The sequence below is a fragment of the Notechis scutatus genome, chromosome 8 (assembly GCF_049901735.1).
Source record: "Notechis scutatus isolate UNSWTSFEM ecotype Mainland chromosome 8, rNotScu1.2, whole genome shotgun sequence".
Taxonomy (NCBI): Eukaryota; Metazoa; Chordata; class Lepidosauria; order Squamata; family Elapidae; genus Notechis; species Notechis scutatus.
Window position 1 is genome coordinate 963,141 of NC_142016.1, and position 23,586 is coordinate 986,726.

General features: G+C 45.0%; 1 protein-coding gene and 1 non-coding gene across 4 annotated transcripts; both read left to right on the forward strand.

Moving 5' to 3' along the window:
- The first annotated feature begins 351 nt into the window (after positions 1-351).
- On the forward strand, positions 352-22,576 carry PABPC4 (poly(A) binding protein cytoplasmic 4). 3 transcript variants are annotated; one of them, XM_087970249.1, is made up of 15 exons: positions 352-806; positions 8,169-8,362; positions 9,146-9,261; positions 9,690-9,829; positions 11,850-11,944; positions 12,457-12,594; positions 13,287-13,382; positions 14,679-14,951; positions 15,632-15,719; positions 15,968-16,087; positions 19,026-19,153; positions 20,004-20,097; positions 20,427-20,557; positions 20,830-20,929; positions 22,316-22,576. In XM_087970249.1, exons 1-14 carry the CDS (start codon positions 611-613, stop codon positions 20,914-20,916), a joined length of 1,896 nt encoding a protein of 631 aa, XP_087826375.1. In that variant the 5' UTR covers positions 352-610; the 3' UTR covers positions 20,917-20,929; positions 22,316-22,576. The 3 variants fall into 3 exon arrangements, with proteins under 3 accessions (XP_087826375.1, XP_087826376.1, XP_087826377.1); XM_087970250.1 differs by having other exon boundaries at positions 353-806; positions 20,830-20,889; XM_087970251.1 differs by having other exon boundaries at positions 515-899.
- On the forward strand, positions 12,781-12,908 carry LOC113416093 (small nucleolar RNA SNORA55). Its single transcript, XR_003371402.1, has one exon. It is a non-coding gene; the product is annotated as a small nucleolar RNA SNORA55 (small nucleolar RNA).
- Positions 22,577-23,586: the final 1,010 nt, after the last annotated feature.

Sequence of the window (23,586 nt, forward strand, 5' to 3'; positions counted from 1 at the left end):
GGGCCCTATGATCAAACCTATGACAACTGATTCACATGTATGACCCCTGCAGGGTCCTGTGGTTACCTTTGGAAACCTGAGGATTCACTTAACAACCCTCTTACTAAATTTAAAATCTGCAGTGATTCACTTAAAAACCGGGGAAAGAACGGTCGTAAAATGGGGCAAAACTCATAAAGAAACGTTTGACTTGGCAACAGGAAATCTGGGCTTCTTCGGTCCCAAAGGAAAGCTCCGGATCCCCCTGGAGTCGGACGCAGGAGGCCGGGACCTGCGGGAACCCTCCGGCAGCCCGAAGCGAAGGGAGCGCCCGCCAGGCCGGCCCCTCCTCCTCCTCCTCCTCCTGCTGGTGGTGCTGCTGCTGTTGCGGCGGGCGGGCGGCCCGTACAGGCCCGGTGGCGGCGGGGCAGCCTCGGCGCGTCCTCTGAAGGCCTCAGTGGGGCGCTCTCGGCCGCAGCTTGGCCGGGGCGGGGCGGGGAGGAGCCCCCGGGAAGAAGAGGCCCGATCCTCGCCCGGAGGCCTTGGCCGCGTGCGGAGAGGCTCCCCGAGGCTTGCCCTGCCCCGCTCGCCGCGCTGCTCCGCCGCTGCCCCGGAACGGCCGCCCGCCCAGATGAACGCCTCCGCCGGGAGCAGCTACCCGATGGCGTCGCTGTACGTGGGGGACCTGCACCCCGAGGTGACGGAGGCGCTGCTCTACGAGAAGTTCAGCCCCGCTGGGCCCGTCCTCTCCATCCGCGTCTGCCGGGACATGATTACCCGGCGCTCGCTGGGCTACGCCTACGTCAACTTCCAGCAGCCCGGCGACGGTGAGGACCCGCAAGGCCCGGCAAGGCCGCGTGGGCGGCGGATTCTGGGAGACGGAGCCCCCCCCCCCCCGCTCCCCTTAATCTTGTTCTGAGGTGGGGGTGAAACCGTTGTAGGACCTCCGGGCCCAGATTGAGTCTCTGGCTCCCTCCCTCCTTTCCTCCCTCGCTCGCTCCCTTCTTTTCTCTTTCCTTTCTCCTCCCTTCTTCCTTACCTCATTCTTCCCTTCTGCCCTCCTTCCTTTCTCCTCCCTCCCTCCCTCCTTTTTCCCTCCCTCCCTCCTTCCTTCTTCCCTTCTTCTTCCCTCCTGGGACAGGATTTTTACACCTGGAATAATAAAAGCCAAGCCCAGCTGGCTGCACCTTGTCTGCTGGCCTGGCAAGGCCTCCTGGTGGGCTACTTGGCAGCAAAGGGAATGCGGCTTCCCAGTGCCGCCTACTGGGGTGTTTCCTTAACTTAAGTTGGTCTCACTGGGATTCCCACTGGTTCCTGTTCCTGAAGAGGCCTGGAAGGCCCTGTGGTTGGGTGGTCATCCAGGGGCCGTGTCCTGAAAAGGGGGTCAGAAAAGGGGGCTGTTTTGAGAGAGAGCGCGATCTCACCTGGCTGTCTTAGAAGGACAGGTTCTTCTGTGGTGGTTGGAAGTTGACTTTCATTGACGATGTAGTAGGTGACCCCCCAAAGAGTCCCATGATTTATTGGAATGGGGTTCCCTAGAGGATTTCCTCTTGGGAGCTGCTGGCTCCCTGTGGAGGTGTTGATCCAGCTTCTGAACCAAGAGCCTTCCTCCTCTGACTGCCTGGGCAATGGAGAAGGAACATGGGGCGAAATGGCCCACAGGGAGAAAAGGGCTGCTTTCTGGAGAACGGTTCTTGTATGGGTGGATAAATTTGAACTTTGTGCCCAACTGTGGGTTTCAGATTAAAGATTGATCCCAATTCTAAAAAGGATGCTCATACAATATCACGGAAAGGATGTCTCGAGGGCAAACATAAATGGATAATGTTATTTTGGAGCATCTCCAAGTTCAATCTCTAAAGAGAAGCTGAGATTCAGAGTTGGACTCCATCCGCTCTCAGGAATTGGATCATGTATCGCACTGAGTTACAACTTGGGAGGTTTTTTTCTTTCAGCATGGCATTTTGTGTGATGTGTAAACCGTGCTTTATAGCTTACCTTCTGTTTTGGTGTTTCCCAAATAATCAGAAACGTAAGGTGTGTTCCATGGAAATTCAGAAGATTTTGTAATTCTGGGTAATTCTACTCAGCCTTGAAATGGTCTTTCAGATATGACCCATCAGGGACATTAATGGATCAATATATTATTTCTTGTTCCATCATAGTAATATGACTTGAGGAAACTGTAGACTGCTGAAAGGTGGCTATAAATTCCTCAGGAACTATCATAGATGTCATCGAGGTACGGAATCAACACTGATATTATAATATACCTATGAGAAAACTTTCTTTATTTGAAGATGGGGTAGAAATTTTATATATGCATCCATTATCAGGAAACTTAATTTCTGATAGTGTTTCATAAAGGTAGAACATTACACAGTACTGAATAACCTCTAAAGTATTTGTCCCAGTGCTCAAACCAAAAGAATCTTTATTCTAGTAGTTTTTATTAGCAGGTAGCTTTGGATGTTGGAGAAATGTCTGTGCAGGTAGAGATCCCCCTAATTTTCAAATTCTCTTGTATTACTTCTGTTTCAAATTGCCTTTCCCTTTCAGTTGCAAAGAGTTACCAGCATCTCTGTCTGGAACACCCCTTCCTGCTATAAATAAACGTTGCCTAATTTAACTAGCTGACTAAAGTGCCACTTGAAATGAATGCTACTTTGGATAAAGAAAGACAACTGAGCCTTGTCCCTCAACTAAAATCTTGATCCACATGGGAAAGGAACAAGGACTTGAAATCACACAATTCATCTTGGAGAGCACAGGTTACGCCAGCCCTTCCACTATTGTATGTCCAGTATTATCTTGGACAGTTCTTGGAACCAAACACCACCAAAGTTGGCTGCATCCTTGTCCGTTACTTGTGACAAATCCTGTTTAGGTTATGCGGGGTGCATGGTTGAATAGTTGAATTAGGAAGGGACTCTGGGAGGTATTGATAGAGAACATTTCCACTTCCTCTGCCTTGAATTAGAGCTGGATCAATTAAGAATTGTGTTTTGTGTGACAGATGAGGGTTGGCTGTGTAGCATTTTTACTTCTGAGAGCTGCTTGGTTTTGCCATGTTTCAGTTAGCCTATACAGGAAGAGTTAAAATCGGAACGTGTCAAATTTCCCAAATGTTGACTTCAACCTTAGTTAAGAAGCCATATTGGTAGCTTTGCTGTCATACAGGCATCAGAATAACTGAGTAACAGGATAACAGAATTAAGAGGTACCTTGGAGGTCTTCTAGTCCAACCCCCAGCTCAAGCAGGAGACCCTATACAATTCTGGACAAATGGCTATCCAGTGTCTTTAAAAGCCTGATGGAACCCCAACAACTAGTTAATTGTTCTCACTTAGGAGATTTCTTCTAGTTTGGTTCCCTCCTTGATTAATTTCCATCCATTGTTTCTTCAGGAGCTTTGGAGAATGGATTGACGCTCTCTTTTTCGTGGCAGCCTCTGAAATATTGGAACATTGCTATCCTGTCATCCCTGGTCCTCCTTTTCACTACACTAGACATACCCAATTCTTGCAACCATTCTTCAGATGTTTTAGCCTCCAGCCCTGTAATCATCCCTGTTGTTCTTCTCTGCACTCTTTCTAGCATCTCAACATCTTTTTTACATCGGGGCGACCAAAAACAGATGCAGTATTCTAAGTGTGATCTTACCAAGACATTTTAAAGTGATATTAACACTTCACATGGTCTTGAATCTATTCCACTGTTGATGTAGCCTAGGATTGCATTGGCTTGTTTGGCATCTGCTTTTTTTTGGCATCAGTGGCATCCTAATCTTTTAAAATCTCAGCCAGTCCTGTATTTTGGCTGCTCATCTGCCACTTATTATTCAAACTGTCTTCCATTCTCAGGCACTAATGTAATTAATTGAATTTAATTGCATCCTGCCTTTATTATTTTTACAAATAAGGCAGAGAACATATCCAGTGCACCATCCTCCTCTTATTTTCCCCACAACAACCACCTTGTGTGCTGGGCTGAGAGAGAGTGATTGGCCCAAGGTCACCCAGCTGGCTTTCATGACTAAGAAGGGACTCGAACCCACGGCCTCTGGCTTTCTAGTTTGGTGCCTTAAGTGCTAGACCAGACTGCCACTGCCCTTATTAGTTTTTCTGAACCTGTCCAGGACAGCCTGAGCAATGAACGCAATCCTATGTTGGCATCGGGCAGTCCCTCCTCGCCCTCTGAACCCCTTTCTCTCACAATTTAAGGTAGTTCTTGGCATGAGACTTACTCCTAAGCTTCTGCATTTTTATGAACAGGATCTGGTGTGCATATGTCACCGTTTAATGTGCTGCTCAGTATAAAAATAGAATCCTGAAGGATGAGTGGCATGTCTGAGTGTCTCTGTTGCAGAAGGTCTAGCATAGTGGTTCCCAAAGTGGGCAGTACTGCCCCCTAGGGGGCGGCGGGATGCCTTGGGGGCTCTAAGAGGCAAGGTGGCTGGCAGGGGGGCGCTAAGAGGCGGCAGGGGGCGCTGGAGGTGGGCCTCTTGCAGGGCACAATTCAGGGGTGAGAACAAATCCTGCCACTGCCGCCACATTTGAGGCAAGGCCCCACAGGATCACCCCATTGACTTGCACGCTCCGGTGCAAGGGGTTCAGTGGGGTGATCCTGTGGGGCCTCGCCCCGAACGCAGCGTTGGGAAAGGAGAGCAAACCAGAGCGGCTTTGTTCTCTTTTTCAAACATCCAGGAGAACAAAGCCGCTCTGGTTTGCTCTCCTTTCCCAACGCTGCATTTGGGGCGAGGCCCGCAGGATCACCCCATTGAGCCCCTTGTACCAGAGCATGCAAGGGGCTTAATGGGGTGATCCTGCGGGCTTTGCCTCAAACATGGCAGCGGCGGGATGTTTGAAAAGGAGAGCAAAGCCACTCTGGTTTGCTCTCCTTTCCCAACATTGTGTTTGGGGCGAGGCCCCGAAGGATCATCCCAATGGGGTGAGCCTGAGAGAGGGAAAGAGAGAGAAAGAAAGAAGGAAGAAGAGAAAGAGAAATGGGACAGAAAGAAAATGGGACAGACAAAGAAAGAGGGGGGGATGGAAGGAAGGGACAGAAAGAAAAAGAAATAAAGAGGGAGGGAGAGAAATATAATGAGATATCTATTCTAGTCCATTCACCTGCTCCAGCAGGGTTAGAAGGGAGTGGGAGTGTGTGTGTGTGTGTGTGTGTGTGTGTTGTAATTTACCAGTACATTTTGGTTTTGCCTTCTTCAGAATTGGTACTGTAATACATTGAGGAAAAGTATTTTTTTAGGGTGGAGGTCTGGTCCAATGGATCCTGTTTAAAGCCTCAACAAAATGTGAGAGCTTCCTGATAGTCTTGGCCATGTTTCATCCACAAAACTTTTAATTAATAGAAGCCAAAGATGTTTCAATGTGCTGGCAAAGATGCTGGCAAAGATGTTTCAGTGTGGAAAAGGGCCTCTAAACTAGGCCTCATTTCAATCTGATGCATCAGGTCTCTCTTTCTCCCCCTCCATCCCCTCCTCTTTCTTTGTCCCTTTTCTCTTTCTTTTCTTCCATCTCTCTTTCTTTCTTTTCTTCCTTCTCTCTTTCTTTCTTTTCTCTCTCTCTCTTTCCCTCCCAGGCTCACCCCATTGATTTGGTGCACCGCTCCACTTGGGCAGGTCCCTCCAGTGCAGCGGGCTCAATGGGGTGGACCTGCGGGGCCAGCACCTAGAATGCAGCAGCAGCAGCGCATTTGAAAAGTAGAGCAAAGCCAGAGGTCCGTTATTTTTGCTGCAAAGAATCACAAAAGCTTCTGGGTTGTGCACAAGAAGGGACAAACATGTCAGTGCAATTCAGCAAAATAAAATAAAGAAATAGAAATAAAACAAATCAACAAGAATCGGCAAAGCATCTCTGATTAGATTCTATTCACTTCTAGAATCTAATCAGAGATGCTTTGCCGATTCTAGTCCAATGACCTGCTCCAGCAGGGTTAGAAGGGAGAGAGAGAGAGAGAGAGTGTGTGTGTGTGTGTGTGTGTGCGCATGGGTGTCAAAACTCCAAAAACAGGTCAAGTAGTTCTGGGGAGGCCAGTCATAAATTAGAATACTTGCTAAGCAACCGGTCATTAAGTGAGGACCAGTTGTATTTGGTTTACCACGCCCATCCAGTCATGTGACCAGCAAGCCACGCCTACCCAGTCACGTGACCAGCAAACCACACCCTCAAATTAGGTCACGCCCACAAAAATTTGAATCCCGCCCCTGGGTGGGGGGCATTGAGGATGAGTTTGTAGCACCAAGGGGGCAGTGGACTGAAAAAGTTTGGGAACCACTGGTCTAGCAAGTGAGAGACTCGCCTGAACCTCCCTTGGTTGCTCGCAAAGAAGCTTTGAATGTGTATTAGTTTATAACATGTTTGCAGTTGTCCAACTCAAATGCTGTGATTCTGTATAAAACCATTTATCCCCTCCCAACACATGCCACTGAGGTAATTTAAAACAATTAAAAATATTCAGGCTGTATCACCAACTGCTAGTACTCATCCTGGCCCAACTACATGGGACTCAACTGCCTTTTGAAAGGCCTGCAGACCCCAAGTTTATTGGGCTTTGGGGAGAAAGATAGTTCCATGTGGCAGGGGCTGGTACCCAGAAAACAGGCTTCCTGGCATGATCTCAGAGAGGAGGTTCAGAATGGATCCTCCCTTTTGGAGCATACCAGACCCACTCACTGAGGAGGAGTTGTGAGGAGGAATAGGAGGAGGAAGAGGATTGTGTGTGTTTGCTGCTTTGAATTACTTATAAAGTAACAAAGAAGGGACATACATACATACATACAGTCGGTCTATAAAATGCGGAGGGGCAGATATTCTTGTGAGAGGGCAGTGCTTACACGAATAAACTGGTTCTGTGCCATGCAAGGCTTCGTTGCTTTCAATTTCACCTGGATGTGCAGAGGGAGCCACTGCATTTGTGAAGTAGAGAAATACCAATAGCTGCCTGTGTCATTGCATTGTGGACTAATAGAAGCTTCCAGATAGTCTTCAAGAGCAGCGCCATGTAGCGTGCATTGTTGGGAGTTGGATAAGTTGTGAGTGCCTATACTCAGTTCCCTCTGATCCAGGAAGAGACACAATTGGTGCCCAAGACAAAGTTGGGCAGAAGCCCCCCCTGATCACAGCTGTCACCTTTTGAGCAAGAGCTGTGAGTCCAGGAGGACCCCCAAATTGGATACTAAATCTGAATGGAGTGGTGAATAACCCCATACAAGTCAAGGATACAATCTCCCTAGGACCCTTGGGGCCCCAAACCCACAGCCAGTCTTGGTATGGCTTAGCCAAAGTATGTTCTTACCCAGCTCCCCAAACTTGAGCCAGGCTACCAAGTAACAATCTAAGTCGGGTGTCAAACTCACGTTGTCATGGCGACGTCAGGTGACATATGGCGACTTCCCCCCCTTTGCTAAACCGGGCGTGACTGGCCAGCACATGACGCATCCGGCCCGTGAGCCGTGAGTTTGACAGCCCTGATCTAAGACATCACCAACTGGAATTGGCCCTGGGGGAAGGAGGAGCACCACCCCCTCATTCCCAACCCCCTAAAGTGGTCCAGAAGGATACCATTGTCGGTGGTAGAGAAGGTGCCTGAGAGTCAAGAAGGGCCAGGATGGATGCATTACTCATATCCTGAGCCTGCCACATAGGATATCAACAAGCACCACCAAAGCTTTCTGTATCCTGGTCTGAACCTGACCAGAAGGGGTCCAGATAATCTACTTTTTCCAGGGCTGTAAGCGGTAATCTTCTCCGTAACAAAGAAGGGAAGGCTGGAGATATGATAAAAACGATCCAAGTCACCTGCATCCAAGGCCAACAGGCATTCTTCTCTAGTGCTTGCCTGCGTCGTCCAGGCAGGGCAGAATCTTCTCTGGAATAGGTTATTTCTTTGTCATGCATTTATTAGGTGTTATCAGGCAACGTGTTAGTGTCAGTTTCCCAGGGCTCTAAGTTCATAATGTACTGATATCATCTTCTGCGTGTCTATGCATGTATGTGCCTACATATACATATGCCACCTACCTCTCAAGCTCCAGGTTGTCCTGAGGAAACGCTCCCTAAATCTGCAACATGGATAAGGAGAAAGTGGCGAAAGGTGAACTCCTGAAGGGAGTCCCGTTTGCTTTTTCCAAGGTAAAGTTTCGCTTCTCTCTCTTGCTCTTTGTGCTGTAGCTGAGCGAGCCCTGGATACCATGAACTTTGATGTAATCAAAGGCAAGCCCATCCGCATCATGTGGTCTCAGCGGGACCCCTCTTTGAGGAAATCGGGCGTGGGGAATGTCTTCATTAAGAACCTGGATAAATCCATAGACAACAAAGCACTTTATGACACGTTCTCTGCTTTTGGGAACATCCTTTCTTGCAAGGTGAGTCACAGGCCAGTTCTTCTTTCCCGAACTGCGTGGAACTGACCCTCAGAATTGGCTGGGTCTTCTTCCCCACGTATGTCAAATAAGACCGGGCTGCTGGCCTCAGGCACAAAGACTTGAGTTTGTGTAACAGAGCCAGGCCTCAATTCCTTCCTTCCTTCCTTCCTTCCTTCCTTCCTTCCTTCCTTCCTTCCTTCCTTCCTTCCTTCCTTCCTTCCTTCCTTCCTTCCTTCCTTCCTTCCTTTCTTTCTTTCTTTCTTTCTTTCTTTCTTTCTTTCTTTCTTTCTTTCTTTCTTTCTTTCTTTCTTTCTTTCTTTCTGAGATTCCATCCAGCATTTCATATAATCGCTTGGTGGGTTTTGCACTCTGGGGGCGGGGAGGCAACTTGTTAAAACATCACGTTAATCCTTGCTTTAGAGCAGAGCTAAGCTGCCTTCTTTATAGAGTTTCTTGGAGCTAATCCCTGCTTTGCAAAATGTTTCAGTGGGTACACATTGGGACACAACTGGGTACTTCTAAAATGTGGAAGTCTGCAGAGTAAATGACTAGTGGTGAAAGAGGGTGGGAGCCCTCTTTTTCTTTAATTATTTTGACGCCGTCTTTCTCTGCAGTGAAATAATTAGCTTGGGAACTGAGCTCCTAGCGAAAGGCTTTGAAATTACCCTGAGAACCTCCTTAGATGCTGAACTGGGGGTGCACCTTACATTTGTCCTTGGGAAACACTTAGCATGGAGTAAGGTGACCCATCAATGCTGGCTAATCCACCCCTGTCGTTTGCAGGTGGTGTGTGATGAGAACGGCTCCAAGGGCTATGCTTTTGTGCACTTTGAGACACAAGATGCCGCAGACCGCGCCATCGAGAAGATGAACGGCATGCTGCTGAACGACCGCAAAGTGTGAGTGTCTCAGCCAGAAGCTGAGACATGATGCATCTCAGTATTAACCCACCAGGCTGCTGGTTCTCCTGGCCCAAGCTTTGGCCTGCTGCCTGTCTCCTCCAGGGCTGGTGAGTTTCCCTGCCCGAGCCACAGCCAACGCCCCCTGCCACGGGGGGGGGGCTGGCTCCACTTGACGCCTCCCTGCTGTGGGCTGGGTTGACTCCCTGAGGCTTTGTCCTGCCCAGCAGCAGTGAGTGGCTCCCCTTGGCCGGCTGCCTCTCTGCCTCAGGACAGGGGATCCCTCAGCTCTGTCTCATGTCCTCCTTCGTAGTCCCATCCCCCCCCGCTGCTTGCTTTCGCCTCCCTTCCCTGAGACCTGGCCTTGCCTTCCTCCCAGGGGCAGGAGCAGAGCCTTCACCAGGGCTTGTTGTTGTTTTGCCATCCAGATTTGTTGGCCGGTTCAAATCCCATAAAGAACGTGAGGCAGAGTTGGGAGCCAAAGCCAAAGAGTTCACCAACGTCTATATTAAGAACTTTGGGGATGAGATGGATGACGAGAGGCTGAAGGATCTCTTCAGCAACTATGGTGGGTCTTCCAGGAAGTGATCTTTTATATTCACGTCTAACAACTGAAGCCTTTATAAATGATGGCTAATTCGATGCTTTTAAGGTTTGAACAAGGCGCAAGGCCTTGAATGACAGGAAGAAGAAGCCAGGCAAGGGTGAGATAAGAGGGGCTTGAGCCTGGGTCAAGAAAATCTGTGATATTTTTTTTTCTCCTCCTCATCCCTGCAAAGCAGAAAGGTTGGAGAGAAAGGGATTATTGCAAGAGAAGAACGCTTTTCCTCTTTTATACATTAAAAGCAGTGCAATTGTGCTGGCCGCCCAAGGCTGGGAGCCCTGAGAGTGTTATTCAAGAGATACAGTGATCGCCCTTTCTTTCCAGTTGGGAGGGAGGAGGGCGGGCGGAGAAAAACAGCAAGTGATTTTTGCAGGCAGTTTCCTTGCTTGATCATCTCCAGCCATCACATTGCTTTCAATGTGTGCAAGATAATAAGCAGGGGCTTGAGTGGTCAGGAGGCAAAGAAAAGTTGTCTCGCCTCTTTCCAGCTGGAAAGCACAGTCACGGTCATGTGATCTCCCACTTAATAACCATTTTGCTCAGCAGTGAAGTTACTGGTTCCAATATTATTTTACCATCGATCAGATTAGGGTAACAGCAGAGTAACGGTCTATGGAGATTGTCAGTCAACCAGGTCATAGTTGTCCCAAAATTGCTTTTCCAGGAAGCAACTGGACTTTGTTTTTTCTTTGGAGACATTTCATTTCTCATCCAAAAATCTTCTTCAGCTCTGACTGGATGGTGGGGAACGGAAGGATTTATATTCCTTGCAGGCAGCTAGTCATTTGCATTCTTTAGAAAGTCCTTGAGGCCACCTGGAGGTTTGTCTGTGTCCTTAGGGTCACCTGAGTAGTGCAAATGGGTGTGGAGTCTTCTTGGCTTGCAGGATGTTTTCTGCCCTGTTTCCCTTCACTGTTGAAGACAGGTGCAGGATGTTGGGGATGAGTCTGTTGTGTTGTCTGCATCTTAAACTGAAGTCAAATGGCTCTTGTAGTCTGCAATTTTTTGGAAATCTGTTCATACTCTCACACCATTCAAAGGGTGTTCATCCCAAAGTGTACAGCTAAAAGTATGGAGATTCTCAGTCATCCAGGTCATGGATGTCCCAAAGATGCTTTTTCAGGAGGCAACTGGACTTTCTTGTTTTTTCTTTGAAGATGTTTTGCTTCTCATCCAAGAAGCTTCTTCAGCTCTGACTGGATGGTGGTGAATTTAAGGATTTATATTTCTTGCAGGCAGCTGGTCATTTGCATCCTTTTAGAGAATCATTGAGGCCACTTTGGAGGATGGAAAAATTACACATTACAGGAACCATTTGCACTTCAGTTTGAGATGCAGACAACACAGACTCATCTCTAACAGTCTGCACCTGTCTACGACAGAGAAGGGACACAGAACAGAAAATATCCTGCAGCCAAGAAGGCTCCACACCCATTTGCACTACTCAGGTGACCTCCAAGTGGCCTCACCAAATCTCTAAAAAGAATGACCAGCTGTCTGCAAGGAGCATAAATCCTTCCATTCCCCACCATCCAGTCAGAGCTGAAGAAGCTTCTTGGATGAGAAGCAAAACATCTTCAAAGAAAAAACAAAGTCCAGTTGCCTCCTGAAAAAGCACCTTTGGGACAAGAGCAGAATAACACTACTACAATAAGATTAACAAAATAAAATAGATCAAAGGCAAATAAAGAAAGACATAATTATATCAAACTGTTGCTGGCAAGGTTTTAATGAATTCTGCCAGCTTTTAAAACAGAATTTGGCAACATTATTAAGAAAGTATATCATTCTGTTTGGGTAACCAACGGAAAAAGAGTCAGTGCACAGACACCATCTAGTATTCCAGACAACGTGCAGGTGGGCATCCTGATGTGGACAAGTTCAGTAATCTAATGATCTGTACAGGAATAGTTGTCCTTCTGAAAAGCTCTCCTTGTAATTTTACTCCAGGTAACATTTGCTAACCCTGTTCTTCCAACAACAGGTAAGACCCTCAGTGTTAAAGTGATGACTGATCCGGCTGGGAAATCCAAAGGTTTTGGCTTCGTGAGTTTTGAAAAGCATGAAGAGGCCAGCAAGGTATAAACTGTGAGGCTCCCATGTCGATAGTCAGTCTGGCATGATCTGTTTCTGAACTGAGAAATGGAGCTCTGGTGAATGTTGCAGAAATAAAATGAGAACAAATCCCTTTATTTTCGATTTTCTGTCAGATGCCTGTTGGGATACAGCACAGGGCATGTCTGTGGGTAGTGGCCGTTCCCATTTTATTACCAAAGGGCAGCTGCTCCACAAACCAGGAGCCTCTGAACTAGCAGTCTGGGAATGGCCTTAGCCTTGCCTTTCAGTGGGAGAACTTAGAAGGCTGTTCAGTTAAATGAGGACTAGAGGATCCTGTGATTCAGAGAAGAACTGAAAGCCCCACATTTATCCAAGGTCTGTCAACACTTTGAACTTGCTTCAGGTTTTAGCTTGTTGATTGCAGAGGTTATTAATCCCAAATTAACGTTGGAAGATGTAATAATAATCAGCACCATGTGCCTGAGGAAGACTCCATGTCTGCAAGGGGTTTGCTGCTTTGAATTCTTTTACAGGCAGTAGAAGAAATGAATGGAAAAGATATCAATGGGAAAATTGTGTTTGTGGGTCGTGCACAGAAGAAGGTGGAGCGGCAGGCAGAGCTGAAGCGCAGGTTTGAGCAGCTGAAGCAAGAGAGGATCAGTCGTTACCAGGTATTTCGCCTCTGGAGACAGCCCAAGACTGTTGTTGGGACAAGCGAGGTCATGAATTTGTGCTCTGCTGAAGCTTGAAGCTGCTGGATTAGCAGCCCTGTGTGAATTCTGAGTTCCTTTAGGACTCCCCAAACTCCCTCAATGGGAGGAGTAGAAGCAGGACCAAGGAATGGCCTAATGGAAGGTGCACCTGAATCTTTCCCAATCCTGGCTGTGCAGTGCAGGCCTGGGGACAAATGGTGCTACAGAAACGCACAGCAAATCCAGGCAAATTCTCTCATAAAGAAACTTGTCTCTACAGCTTTGCAACATTGAAAGTTTCTTTCTGCAAAGGACGTGACATTCCTAATTTTGTATTACAAATGAAAGCAAATACACACGTCCAAGGGTAATGTTGCAGGATCCAATCTGGGTGAGGATTCACATTCTGCTGCAGAGACGTTCCCTGAGGATGGGCTCCAGCATGAGTCCGAAAGCTTGGAAGACTTAACCTGTGACTGACCCAGACTGGATCATGCAATTTTATATTTGTCAGAGGTCTAGGCTGACCAACTCCAAATGACTGTGTAACTGATGGCATGTGTGGAGGTGATTGTCGATAGAAAAGAAAATCCTGCTTTGCTCATAATCAATTGAAACATCACATTTTGCACTGTTGCCATCTCATGCCAATGTCCCTGTCCTCTTTTCAGGGAGTTAATCTCTACATCAAGAACTTGGACGACACAATTGATGACGAGAAGCTGAGAAAGGAGTTCTCTCCATTCGGATCCATCACAAGTACTAAGGTAAAGGCAGCAGGAAATTAAGCAGATATCGAGCGAGGGTCTCCCAGCTAGGACTCCCTCCAGTTGAGCCAAGCATTGCCTGAACTGCTCTTAAGACCTGCATACCTGTGTGGGACTCACTTCTAAGCCATTTGCCCAAATAAGGCCTTAGAACTATTGTGACAAGGAATGGATGAATGGAAGTGGAACATCTGAATCTTTTGTAGAAATAAAGCATGTACATGGAAATCAGATGTAAAAAACTTATGAGGGAATTTAGTTCTGCCATCATAGTTAATAAAATAGCTGGGCCCCAGGGACAAGAAATTAAGAATTTGAACAGACTTGCCAGTTCAGCAAAAGGTAGTCTCAACTTGTGACCTCAATTAATAGAGCCTTCTCATTACAGTTGTAAGTTGGGATGGTTCCAAAATCAGTTTGGTTGAGTCATGTGACTAACCCAACTTTATGGCCTTTTTGCAAGGGTCATTAAGTAAATGACCCCATAGTGAACCAGTGGTTTTGCCCATACGAGCTAACACTTCACTATGTATGTGCATGGTTTTGCCAAAAATCAGAAGTAAATGCTAGTTTTCAGCAAAGCGGTTGTAAGGTGGAGTCACCTGGCTGCGAACAGCTGTCAGTGCAGGCCGATTGCTGACCATGTGACTGCGGGAGGAGGGTGACCATCATAACTTCCCATCAGGGTTAAAAATAGGCATCAGGTAGGTCCGTTGTAACTTCAAATGGTCACTGAGCAACTGGTCATAAAGAGAAGACCACCTGTATCTTTAAAATAACTCACATGTGGGATTTCTGCTTTTTAAATAAATAAATAAAAAATCAGTCTCTCTTGCTGTGACCAAAACAGTGCCGATTTTTAAAAGAGAATCTGGGAAATATATTCATTCCTAATTCTTGAAAGAAATAATCTTCCACACAACATTTCTAAAACGTGCCGCGGGGGAAGTCTTGCCGGTTAAGAATCCGCGTTGCAGGGAGCCTCCCGGGCAGTGAACCAGGCACTTGGGAAAGGGGAGGCCACCCGGTCTCCCAGGGCTGACCCTGCCTTCGATCAGGGCCAATGCCGTTCCCGTGTCTGGCCGAGGAAGAGTGAGGAGCGGCGGGTCTGGGGGATGCAAAACTGCTTTGGGGTTGCTCAGCGCTGCTGCTGGGCGTTGTGCAAGAAGGGCAAACTCTGGGAAGTCCATGTTGAGGTGTTTCTCTTCCTGCAGTATTTCCCCGGGTGAGGCAAGCAGCAACAGCATCAAGGACTAAGAACTGCCAGCCCTTTTCTCAGTCCCTGCCTTTCATTAGGTGATGCTGGAAGATGGTCGAAGCAAAGGCTTCGGCTTCGTCTGCTTCTCCTCCCCAGAAGAAGCCACCAAAGCCGTAACTGAGATGAATGGGCGCATTGTGGGCTCCAAGCCGCTGTATGTGGCCTTGGCCCAGAGGAAGGAGGAGCGCAAGGCCCACCTCACCAACCAGTACCTGCAGCGCATCGCCGGCATGAGAGCTCTGCCAGCGAACACCATTGTCAGCCAGTTCCAGCCGGCTTCCGGAGGGTATTTCATGCCCGCTGTGCCCCAGGTGAGTCCTCCGCACAGTTGTCCTTTCGGGGGGTGGAGGTGTCTCAGAGGTCCCACCCTCCAGCCCCTACCAAAGCAGGTGGTTTCTGTTTCCCACAAGGGCTAAAATTCATGGGACCCTTATAGCTGTCTTTTCTCTTTCACAAAGGTAGATTTGCTGCTGGAACCCCTTTCATTTGACCAGGGAGCGGATTCTTAGCGATTCCGGTTGTAGACAGGCTTAAATGATATTGTTCTCTCAGGGAATGGCATAGCATCCAAATGGCATCCAAATGGAGTCAGAGACACTGACAAGAACCATTAGTTTTATATAAATAAATATACAGTATTTACAGTAAATAAGCTCATCTGGTAACAGTGCTGGTACTTTGGGGTATTATCTTAACTAATTAAACTCCTTATTGGCTGTCAGAAAATCCTGAAGAAGAAAATGGTAAAACAAGAAAGCTAAAATTTAGCCTGGGGGAGAAGTTCGTTGTGAACATATTTTTAACAATATTTGAAGTAGCAGTCTTGGTAGTTTAGCAGGGCTAAAAAACCAAAGCGAGGTATGGCATCAGAGTTTGTGATGTTGTGCAATTTATCACTCCCTTTTTTTCCAGGGATTAAGGCAGTAGTATTGTAAGGGCAATGAATACATGTTACTGGACTGATCCTGTTGCAGCCCCTTTTACTTTCCAGGTTCAGAACAGACCCACATACTATGCACCTAACCAGATAACTCAGATGAGACCCAATCCACGCTGGCAGCCAGGAGGAAGGCCTCAAGGTATGTGTGGAAGAGCAGTTTGCCCTTAGAAGCCCCGACCCCCCCCACCCCCGTCTCTCAGGACCCTTGTAAGAGTGTCATGTAGTTGCTCATAAAGGGCAACTAAGGATGTTTTCTAGGGGTGTCACACAGGCCTGGTTCCAGGGATGACTTCCCCTCCAATTTTAACTTAATAAGGCTGTTCTAATGTAACTGGCCAATAACTTGTTCCCTTCTCCTCCCATCCCATTTCTTGAAAACCAAACTAGGCTTCCAAGGTATGCCCAACAGTATGCGCCATTCTGGGCCGCGGCCAACACTACGGCATTTGGCTCCCACAAATACAGCTCAAGCATCCCGTAGTTTGCCTGGTGCTTCCCAGAGGATTGGTAAGCATTTTGCTCAGATGTTCCCATGGGATCTTTTCATTTATTTATTAAACAAATCTAAATTTATAATTTAGACGGGCATAACATTTGCCACAAATCTATTGAATGAATGGACGAATGAATGAAAAATATACAATTGTCTAACCAAGAATCTTTGGAATTGCAACTTCCAGAGTTTCCAGCCAACTCAGCTAATGTGGTGGTTGGGAACTTGAGTTGTGTGTGTATTGGGGGTGTGTGTGTGATATTTAGGGAAATATTTAGGGATATTTTCCCAAAATATTTAGGGAAGGTATTAAGCTGATGACGAAGGTTGCCATATTGTAGCAGAAGCTTTTTCATTCAACCAAGATATCAGTAAAGGAAATAATAGATTGGCATTCAAATAAACTGCCTGGACTGTTGCTAGTATCAGTTTAAAACATGCTTACATGAAATAAAACATTTGCCTGTGGTTCCTCAAACAGGATTAATGCATGTTAAACTTCTCTAATAAGTTTCTGAGCTTATTTATAAATACTATAAATAAAATATCTTAAAATGAAGAAGACAACATCTGCACCATCTTCAGCATCATCATCTGCCACTTCTAGCCCTGCTGGGCAGAGAACCCTGGTTGCTATGATACAACAGGAGAAAGACCAATGTCATGCAAGCAGAATTGTAAACCATGATACAAGCTCTGCATGAGGACTTGAAGGAAAGAATAGGGAAAGTAGAAGAGAAAATAGGAAAAGTAAAAGATAAAGTAGAGAAAGTGGAAAAAAATAGAGAACTTCCAACAAATGATGGCGAAAAATGAACAACATATACAAAAAGTATAAACAACAGAAAAAAAGCCAAACTAACAGAAAAAGAATGGGAGAGCTTAATTATAGACTCACACTAGCAGATCAAAACAAAGAACGAACAATAATATCATTTGAAATGGATAGGGCAGATTATTATTTGAGATTCCAGAACATGAATCAAGAAAAGGGAGAGAATTTAGCAGAAATAATGGCAGAACTGTTGGCGGGCCTGGAGGTGCCCAAAGAGAAAATTTCGGCTGAAATCGATGAAATATTTAGAATCCACACTAGATACACGACAAGAAGTAGACTTCCTAGAGAGGTCCACTTGAGATTTACTAAGAAAACAACAAAAACAGAGATTTGGCAGAGAGAAAGAGAGAGAGAGATGATTCCTTAAAATATAAAGGGAAAGAAATCGTAGTTTAAGACAAATTCCAAGAAGAGTTAGAGATCTAAGGAAGGAATACCAGTTTTTGGCAAAGATACTGTCAGTTAATATAAATGGACTGAACTCGGCAATAAAAAGGAAAAGGACCTTTAGTAAATTAGAAAAATTAAATTTGGACATAATTTGTTTACAAGTCCACATCAAAAAACAACATAACAAAATATTGAAATACCCTAAAATCGGGAAGAGAAAAAAGTAAGAATTTAAAAATGCTACAAGATACAAGAATTAGAGGTAGTTTTGAATTACCAAACTGGGAACTATACTATCAGGCCATGGTGTTAACATGGATGAAAGAATGGATTGTATTGAAGAATACAAGATTATTAATTTTGGAGGGGCATGACTTACAACTGGGTTGGCACCCTTTTTATGGTATGGGAAAAGTAAGATACATGGTTACTTGCAAAGACACCATATAAAAAATGCTTTACTATTAATATGGGATAAAATTAGATCACAGCACTATTTGAAGATACCAGTTTGGCTTTTGACAATGGAAGCATTCACTCCTCCAAATATTATTAACATCGGAAATACTGTTAGATACAAAGATGTTTTGAATTAAAAGGGTGAGCTCAAAACTGAACAAGAATTAAATGAGCAAGGGAACGATATGGTTTGTATTCATATGTGCAAATACAGTCTAGATACGAAAAAGATGCTAAATTGGATGGATTTTATAAAGAATTGACAGAATTGGATAAAATACTGATAGGAATAGAAGAAAAACATAAACTGTATAGTAACTTATTAAATATTAAATTGGAAGAAGAACAAGTGAAGGAGACAATGATAACATGGGCAAAAAACTTTGGTTATACAATAGAACTAGATAAATGGCAGGGATTGTGGGATAGAAAGTATAAGTTAACAATGTCAACTGCAGAAAACTTATATAAGATGTTCTATAGATGGCATTTTGCACTGGCAAGTTTGGCAAGGTTGTTTAAAGATAAATCAGCTAAATGTTGGAAATGTTACCAGACACCCGGATCATATTACATTACTTGTGTAGAAGCCAAAAAATATTGAACAAAAATACACACATGGTTGGAAAAGATACTGCAACATATTGATTTAAAACCTGAAATATTTTTGTTGGGTATTTTACCTGTTGGGGATTTTACATTTTTAAATGTATATAATGTATATATTAAATGTATATTTAATCATTCGTGTATTAACTGCAGCTAGGATTTTATTTGTACAAAACTGAAAAAGTGAAGAGATTCCGATTGATGAGAAGGTGATTAGGAAAATATTAGAATGTGCAGAAATTAATAGGCTAACACTTGTAATTGAAGAGAATGAACAAAACGAATACTATTTGATATGGGAATATTTTTATCGATGGTTGGAGAATATGGGAATTTGAAATTAAAAAAGATAAGTGAAGTATAGAAAATATGTTAATAGAGTTAAATATGTTACGATAGGTATGGTTACTACAATTAGACATACTATGTATATCAGTAAGAATAGAGAATCAATACCAATACAATGAATATAGGTCAACTGTAATTGTTATTGCACAAGATATTATTGTACCCGGACAACACACTGTTTAAATGGAAGATGGATTTTTTGTTTTAAAATAAAATAAAAAAACTGGGAGAAAAAGATTAATGCACGCTAATGAAGTTAAACTTCTCTGATCAGCTTCTGATCCTCCACAATTTCTCTGCCTAAACAGGGGTTGCCGCCACGGCCCCAAATCTGGTTCCTCGGCCACCTGTAGCCACCCAAGCTCCCAGGGCTGTTCCACCCTACAAATATGCTGCAGGCATCCACAGTCCCCACCCAGCAGTCCAGCCTTTACAGGTAACGCAAAACCTTGGAGGAACCCTGGCGGGTCTGGTGCCTGATTTCAACTCACAGCAGCCCCCGGGCTAAGTCTTTGGGTTTTAGACAGAAACAGGAATTGTATTTCTTCCTTCCTAGTTGAGACATTCCACATTAATACCAAAAAAGGCAGGTTTTTTTCCTCCACTGTGAAAATGCAGCAGTTTTCTGAGTTCCAACTAAGTACACTTTCTACATCTGAGCAGCAAATTACTTTCTGACCTACAAAGCCAAAGTTCTGTTTCTTGAAAAGAATGGTGACTCTTGTGCACATAGGCACGTTCTGACAGATGTAAACCACCCAGCTTTGTGCCTAGTAATCCAAAGAATTATTTCATGCTTGTTGGTGTTGTACTTTCTCTGGCATAACATGTCCAGGAGAGCAGGAGTTTTGATTCCAGGTAAGGGTTTCTCAACCTCAGCGCCTTTTAGACAGGTGGACTTCAACTGGCTGGCGTTGCTGGCTGGGGAATCCTGGGAGTTGAAGTCTACCCATTTTAAAGGTGCTGAAGTTGAGAAACACTGCTGTCAAGTCATTCCTGGGGGCTTTCAAATAAACTGATTGGTAGCAGATGTTGCCCTTTCAGATAAAATATCGGGGAACAATCTCAAATCATTTAGTGTGTTTTAATCCTTGGTGTTGCTTTTTCACTTGAATGAGCCGTTTCCTCAGCTAAAGGAGAAGCCTTTTTTTTTTAACTTTGGTGAGGAAAGGATGTCCTCTTCTTGAGTATTTTATTGTTCACGTATATCTTCTAAATTTGGTAGAATTGTTTGCATGACCTCTTTGTGAGCTGTGCTAATGGCGGAATCCCTGGTTTCCTCACAGGCCCCGCAGCCTGCTGTTCACGTCCAGGGACAAGAGCCCTTGACGGCATCCATGCTGGCTGCTGCACCCCCCCAGGAGCAAAAGCAAATGCTGGGTGAGCCTGTCCCCCTCTCGTCTCTCCCTTGGGGATTTTAAATTCCTTGCGCCATGCATCTAGAGGGTTTTCAGCATCTGCATGGCTCTTCTGCCCTAGCCATAGGTGCAAAATCGTTATGGATGGGGGGTGGGGGGAGACAAGGAAGAAGTCTCCCTGAAAAGTGTAGGAATCCTAAACTCGCGCGTCCCCTGGGCAACGACAGAGTCAGCTAATTCTTCCACAATTCTTGTGATCCCCTGGCTTAAAACACAGCACTATGAGAAAACCTCAGGATGCCACGTGCTAAATAAAATAGTCACCAACTCTTTTGATGTTTGCTTCTTCAGGAGAACGTCTCTTCCCGTTGATCCAGGCAATGCACCTCAGTCTGGCAGGGAAGATAACTGGGATGCTGCTGGAGATCGACAATTCAGAGCTGCTACACATGCTGGAGTCTCCAGAATCCCTCCGCTCCAAGGTAAGCACTAGCGGTCACCAATCCTGGGTCAGGAACGTTGGCTGCTCTCTATTTCTGCTGCTTGTTGGAGTGTGACCATCAGGGAGGGCCACAGAGCTCTTCAGATCTCAAGTGCAGCTTCTTCAGGGAGCCACTGACAGGAACACCCGCACAAGATCTGAAGCACTGTTACTACTTTATTGAATTATTCAGCCACATTTGCACACTGGGTACTCATACAAGGGGTAAGGTAGCTGGATTTCCCTCCCACAAATGTAATTTCTCTATCCCAGGTGGAGGAAGCAGTGGCGGTGCTACAGGCTCACCAAGCAAAGAAGGAAGCTGCCCAGAAGGTGGGCATCATTACTGCTACCTCGTAAACCAAGCATGCTAGTAAGTCCCTGAGTCCTGGTCCATGACTTTGCTGATCAGCCGTATTGCTTTCTTGACCGGTCCGTGGTCTCTCTTGTGTGGAAGAGCAGCAGCATCAAGATAGTAAATGTGGTTTGACTAGCAGGGTACCTGTGCTTCGCTACGATACTAGGTGATCGGGCAAGTTTTTGGAGAGGAAAATAAGGGGAAAAATTGTGCCTCTGCCTACCAGCTGTAAGCAACGGACTTTTCCCCTTCACCCGAAAGAATGAACTTCTGAACGCGAGGTGTTTCAAAAGGAATTCTTTATTGTAAGGAAGTGAATCCATTACTAGTCAAAGCAGAATCTAAGATGCCTCCAGGCATACAGTAATAGATAAAGGGAGTTAGAACCCCTCCCCTTATTTAGATGATGATTTAGTCAAACAAAGAACCAACATGTTCATTCCCCCCTCCCCTTCTCTGGGAACGGATCTTAGAAGAGGTTCCCAGGGAGTATCTTCCAGAGCTGGAATTTTTATGGTCCTTTCTCTTCTTGCTATCTCTCCAAGAGGTGACAAGTTTCTAGACATCTGGCTCCAATCCTCCAGTTGTGTATCATGTGCAAGTTATACAGATTCAATATAAGATTTAATATATTCAGGTTACATCAAAAAGGATTACTTGTACCAACTTCCATTCTTCCATTGAAGAATGGCAGATACACGGATCTGATACCAGCATCCATCTGGCTAGCATCCTGTCAGCGTATGAGAGAGTTGAGGGCTGTTTGGAAAGTGAAACAGTATTTGCTGTGTGAGCAAGGAGACAGCAAGGAGTCTGGGCTGGCTTAGCTGAACTGCAGTTGGAAGAGATTTCTTTTCAGGTGGGGAGGGGGAGTAGAACTCCTTAGCATCGGAGTGTGTTAATAATAATAATATACAAAATATTAATGCTCTGATGGTTATTTCAAAAAATCCTTTCTTAGTGAGCATCTAGAAGCCAAGAGGAACATACGTGCCAAATTTCAAGTTTGTAGGCTTTACGGTTCTGGAGATTTTGTGATGATGCGTGAGTGGTATTTCGCTTTTATATGTATATAGATTTCTGAATACTTTCCTATACTTTCTGCTCATGAAAATGAGTGGGAGCTGTTCCTCCAAATACATTATTCATCGACCAGACTTCTGTCATTTAAGAAAATGTCACAATGAATTTCCAATTATTTAAATAATTATTCACAATTTAGAATTTTCCTCTATTCAAATTCATTACTCAATTCCATAGAATTGAGTAGAGTCATCCTAAAATTCGCTGATTCTCTCTGGAACTCTAGAAGAGGGATGCTGTCTCCCTCTGTCTCCAGCAAGCAACTGGGAAGCTCCCAGGCAGTTGGTCCAGTATCTAAAGTGGTCTTTCTCTTCCTAGGTCTTGTAAAGAACAAATGGACTCTGAAGAAATCATTTCATTCTGCATATTTCAACATTTCTCAACAATTTTCAGTGTGTAAAGCTCTTAATATGCCTCATTTAAAAATACTAAAAAAATCAAATTCCATATGCAAGGATTTATTTTCCTGGCCAAGAGGTGGACATCTTGTCTTTCCTTGTGGGATAATGACATTTTTGGACTTGATTTTAATTAGACAATCCCATTTGCAAAGTCAATAAACAGAAGTATTTTATGAAATTGCTGCCTGTCTTTTTGCAGTCATTGAGGGGATTCTGAGGCAGTCCCATTGAACTGAATGAATTGAAACTTTTCAAGCGCTCTTCTTACATGGGAGTCATAATCTGTGAGTAGCACAACTCTCGAGAATTAACTAGTTATAGATTTTCTAGGAAGTGCTTCCTGATCATCTCAAGCCACCTTAGCAAGTTATGTGAGGAAAGTGTAAGAATACTCCAGTGTTATTTGTCCTACAATCAGGGGTGGGATCCGACAGGGTTAACTACCAGTTCGGTCATTTACGAGGTTTGGTGATTTATGATGTCCTTCCCTGCACACTGCCAGTGGGTGCCTGTAAATTGTCATCAGCATGCTGTGTGCAGAGGAGCAGCCTTTCAAAAAGCCCTTTGCACGGCAGTTGAAGTTGAAAAAATCAGGAAATTAAGGTCAGGTAAGAGCCCAGGTGGGCAGGTGGGCAAAAACATCAGCAGACATAGAACTGGTTCTATGTCTGCTGTTCTTCAGAGCTACCGGTTCTACAGAGGTAGACAGAACCGGTAGAATCCCACCCCTGCTTACTATTCAGGAAAATACTAATCAACATACAAATCCTTTGAGTATATCCAAGATCTTGGGTGCAAACAAAATCTGAAGAGAAAAAAACTTCAGTGGCAAATTTATACAATGTTCTCATTTAGTAATTTCTAAACTTTTTTTCTCAATTCATGTGCAATGATCTGATAAAAAACCTTTATAATCTCTTTATTGAAGATTTTAATTAAGTAAGGAAAAAATTACGTTAGGTCAGATGAAAGGCCAAAATACGCTTGCATCCTATTTGCTGTTGGGGTTTGAAAAGCGTAGCTGTTTCCTGCCGTGACTGAGCACCAGCAACCAAGGCCGGGAGGCTTCTCCATCTCTCCGAGGGCACCTCATCCTCTCCACACCAGCTGTGTTGACAGGTGTCACACCCTGTGGCAGCCAAATTGGAACAGCATGGGACACTCAAAACTACGCACGCACGCCCCTAA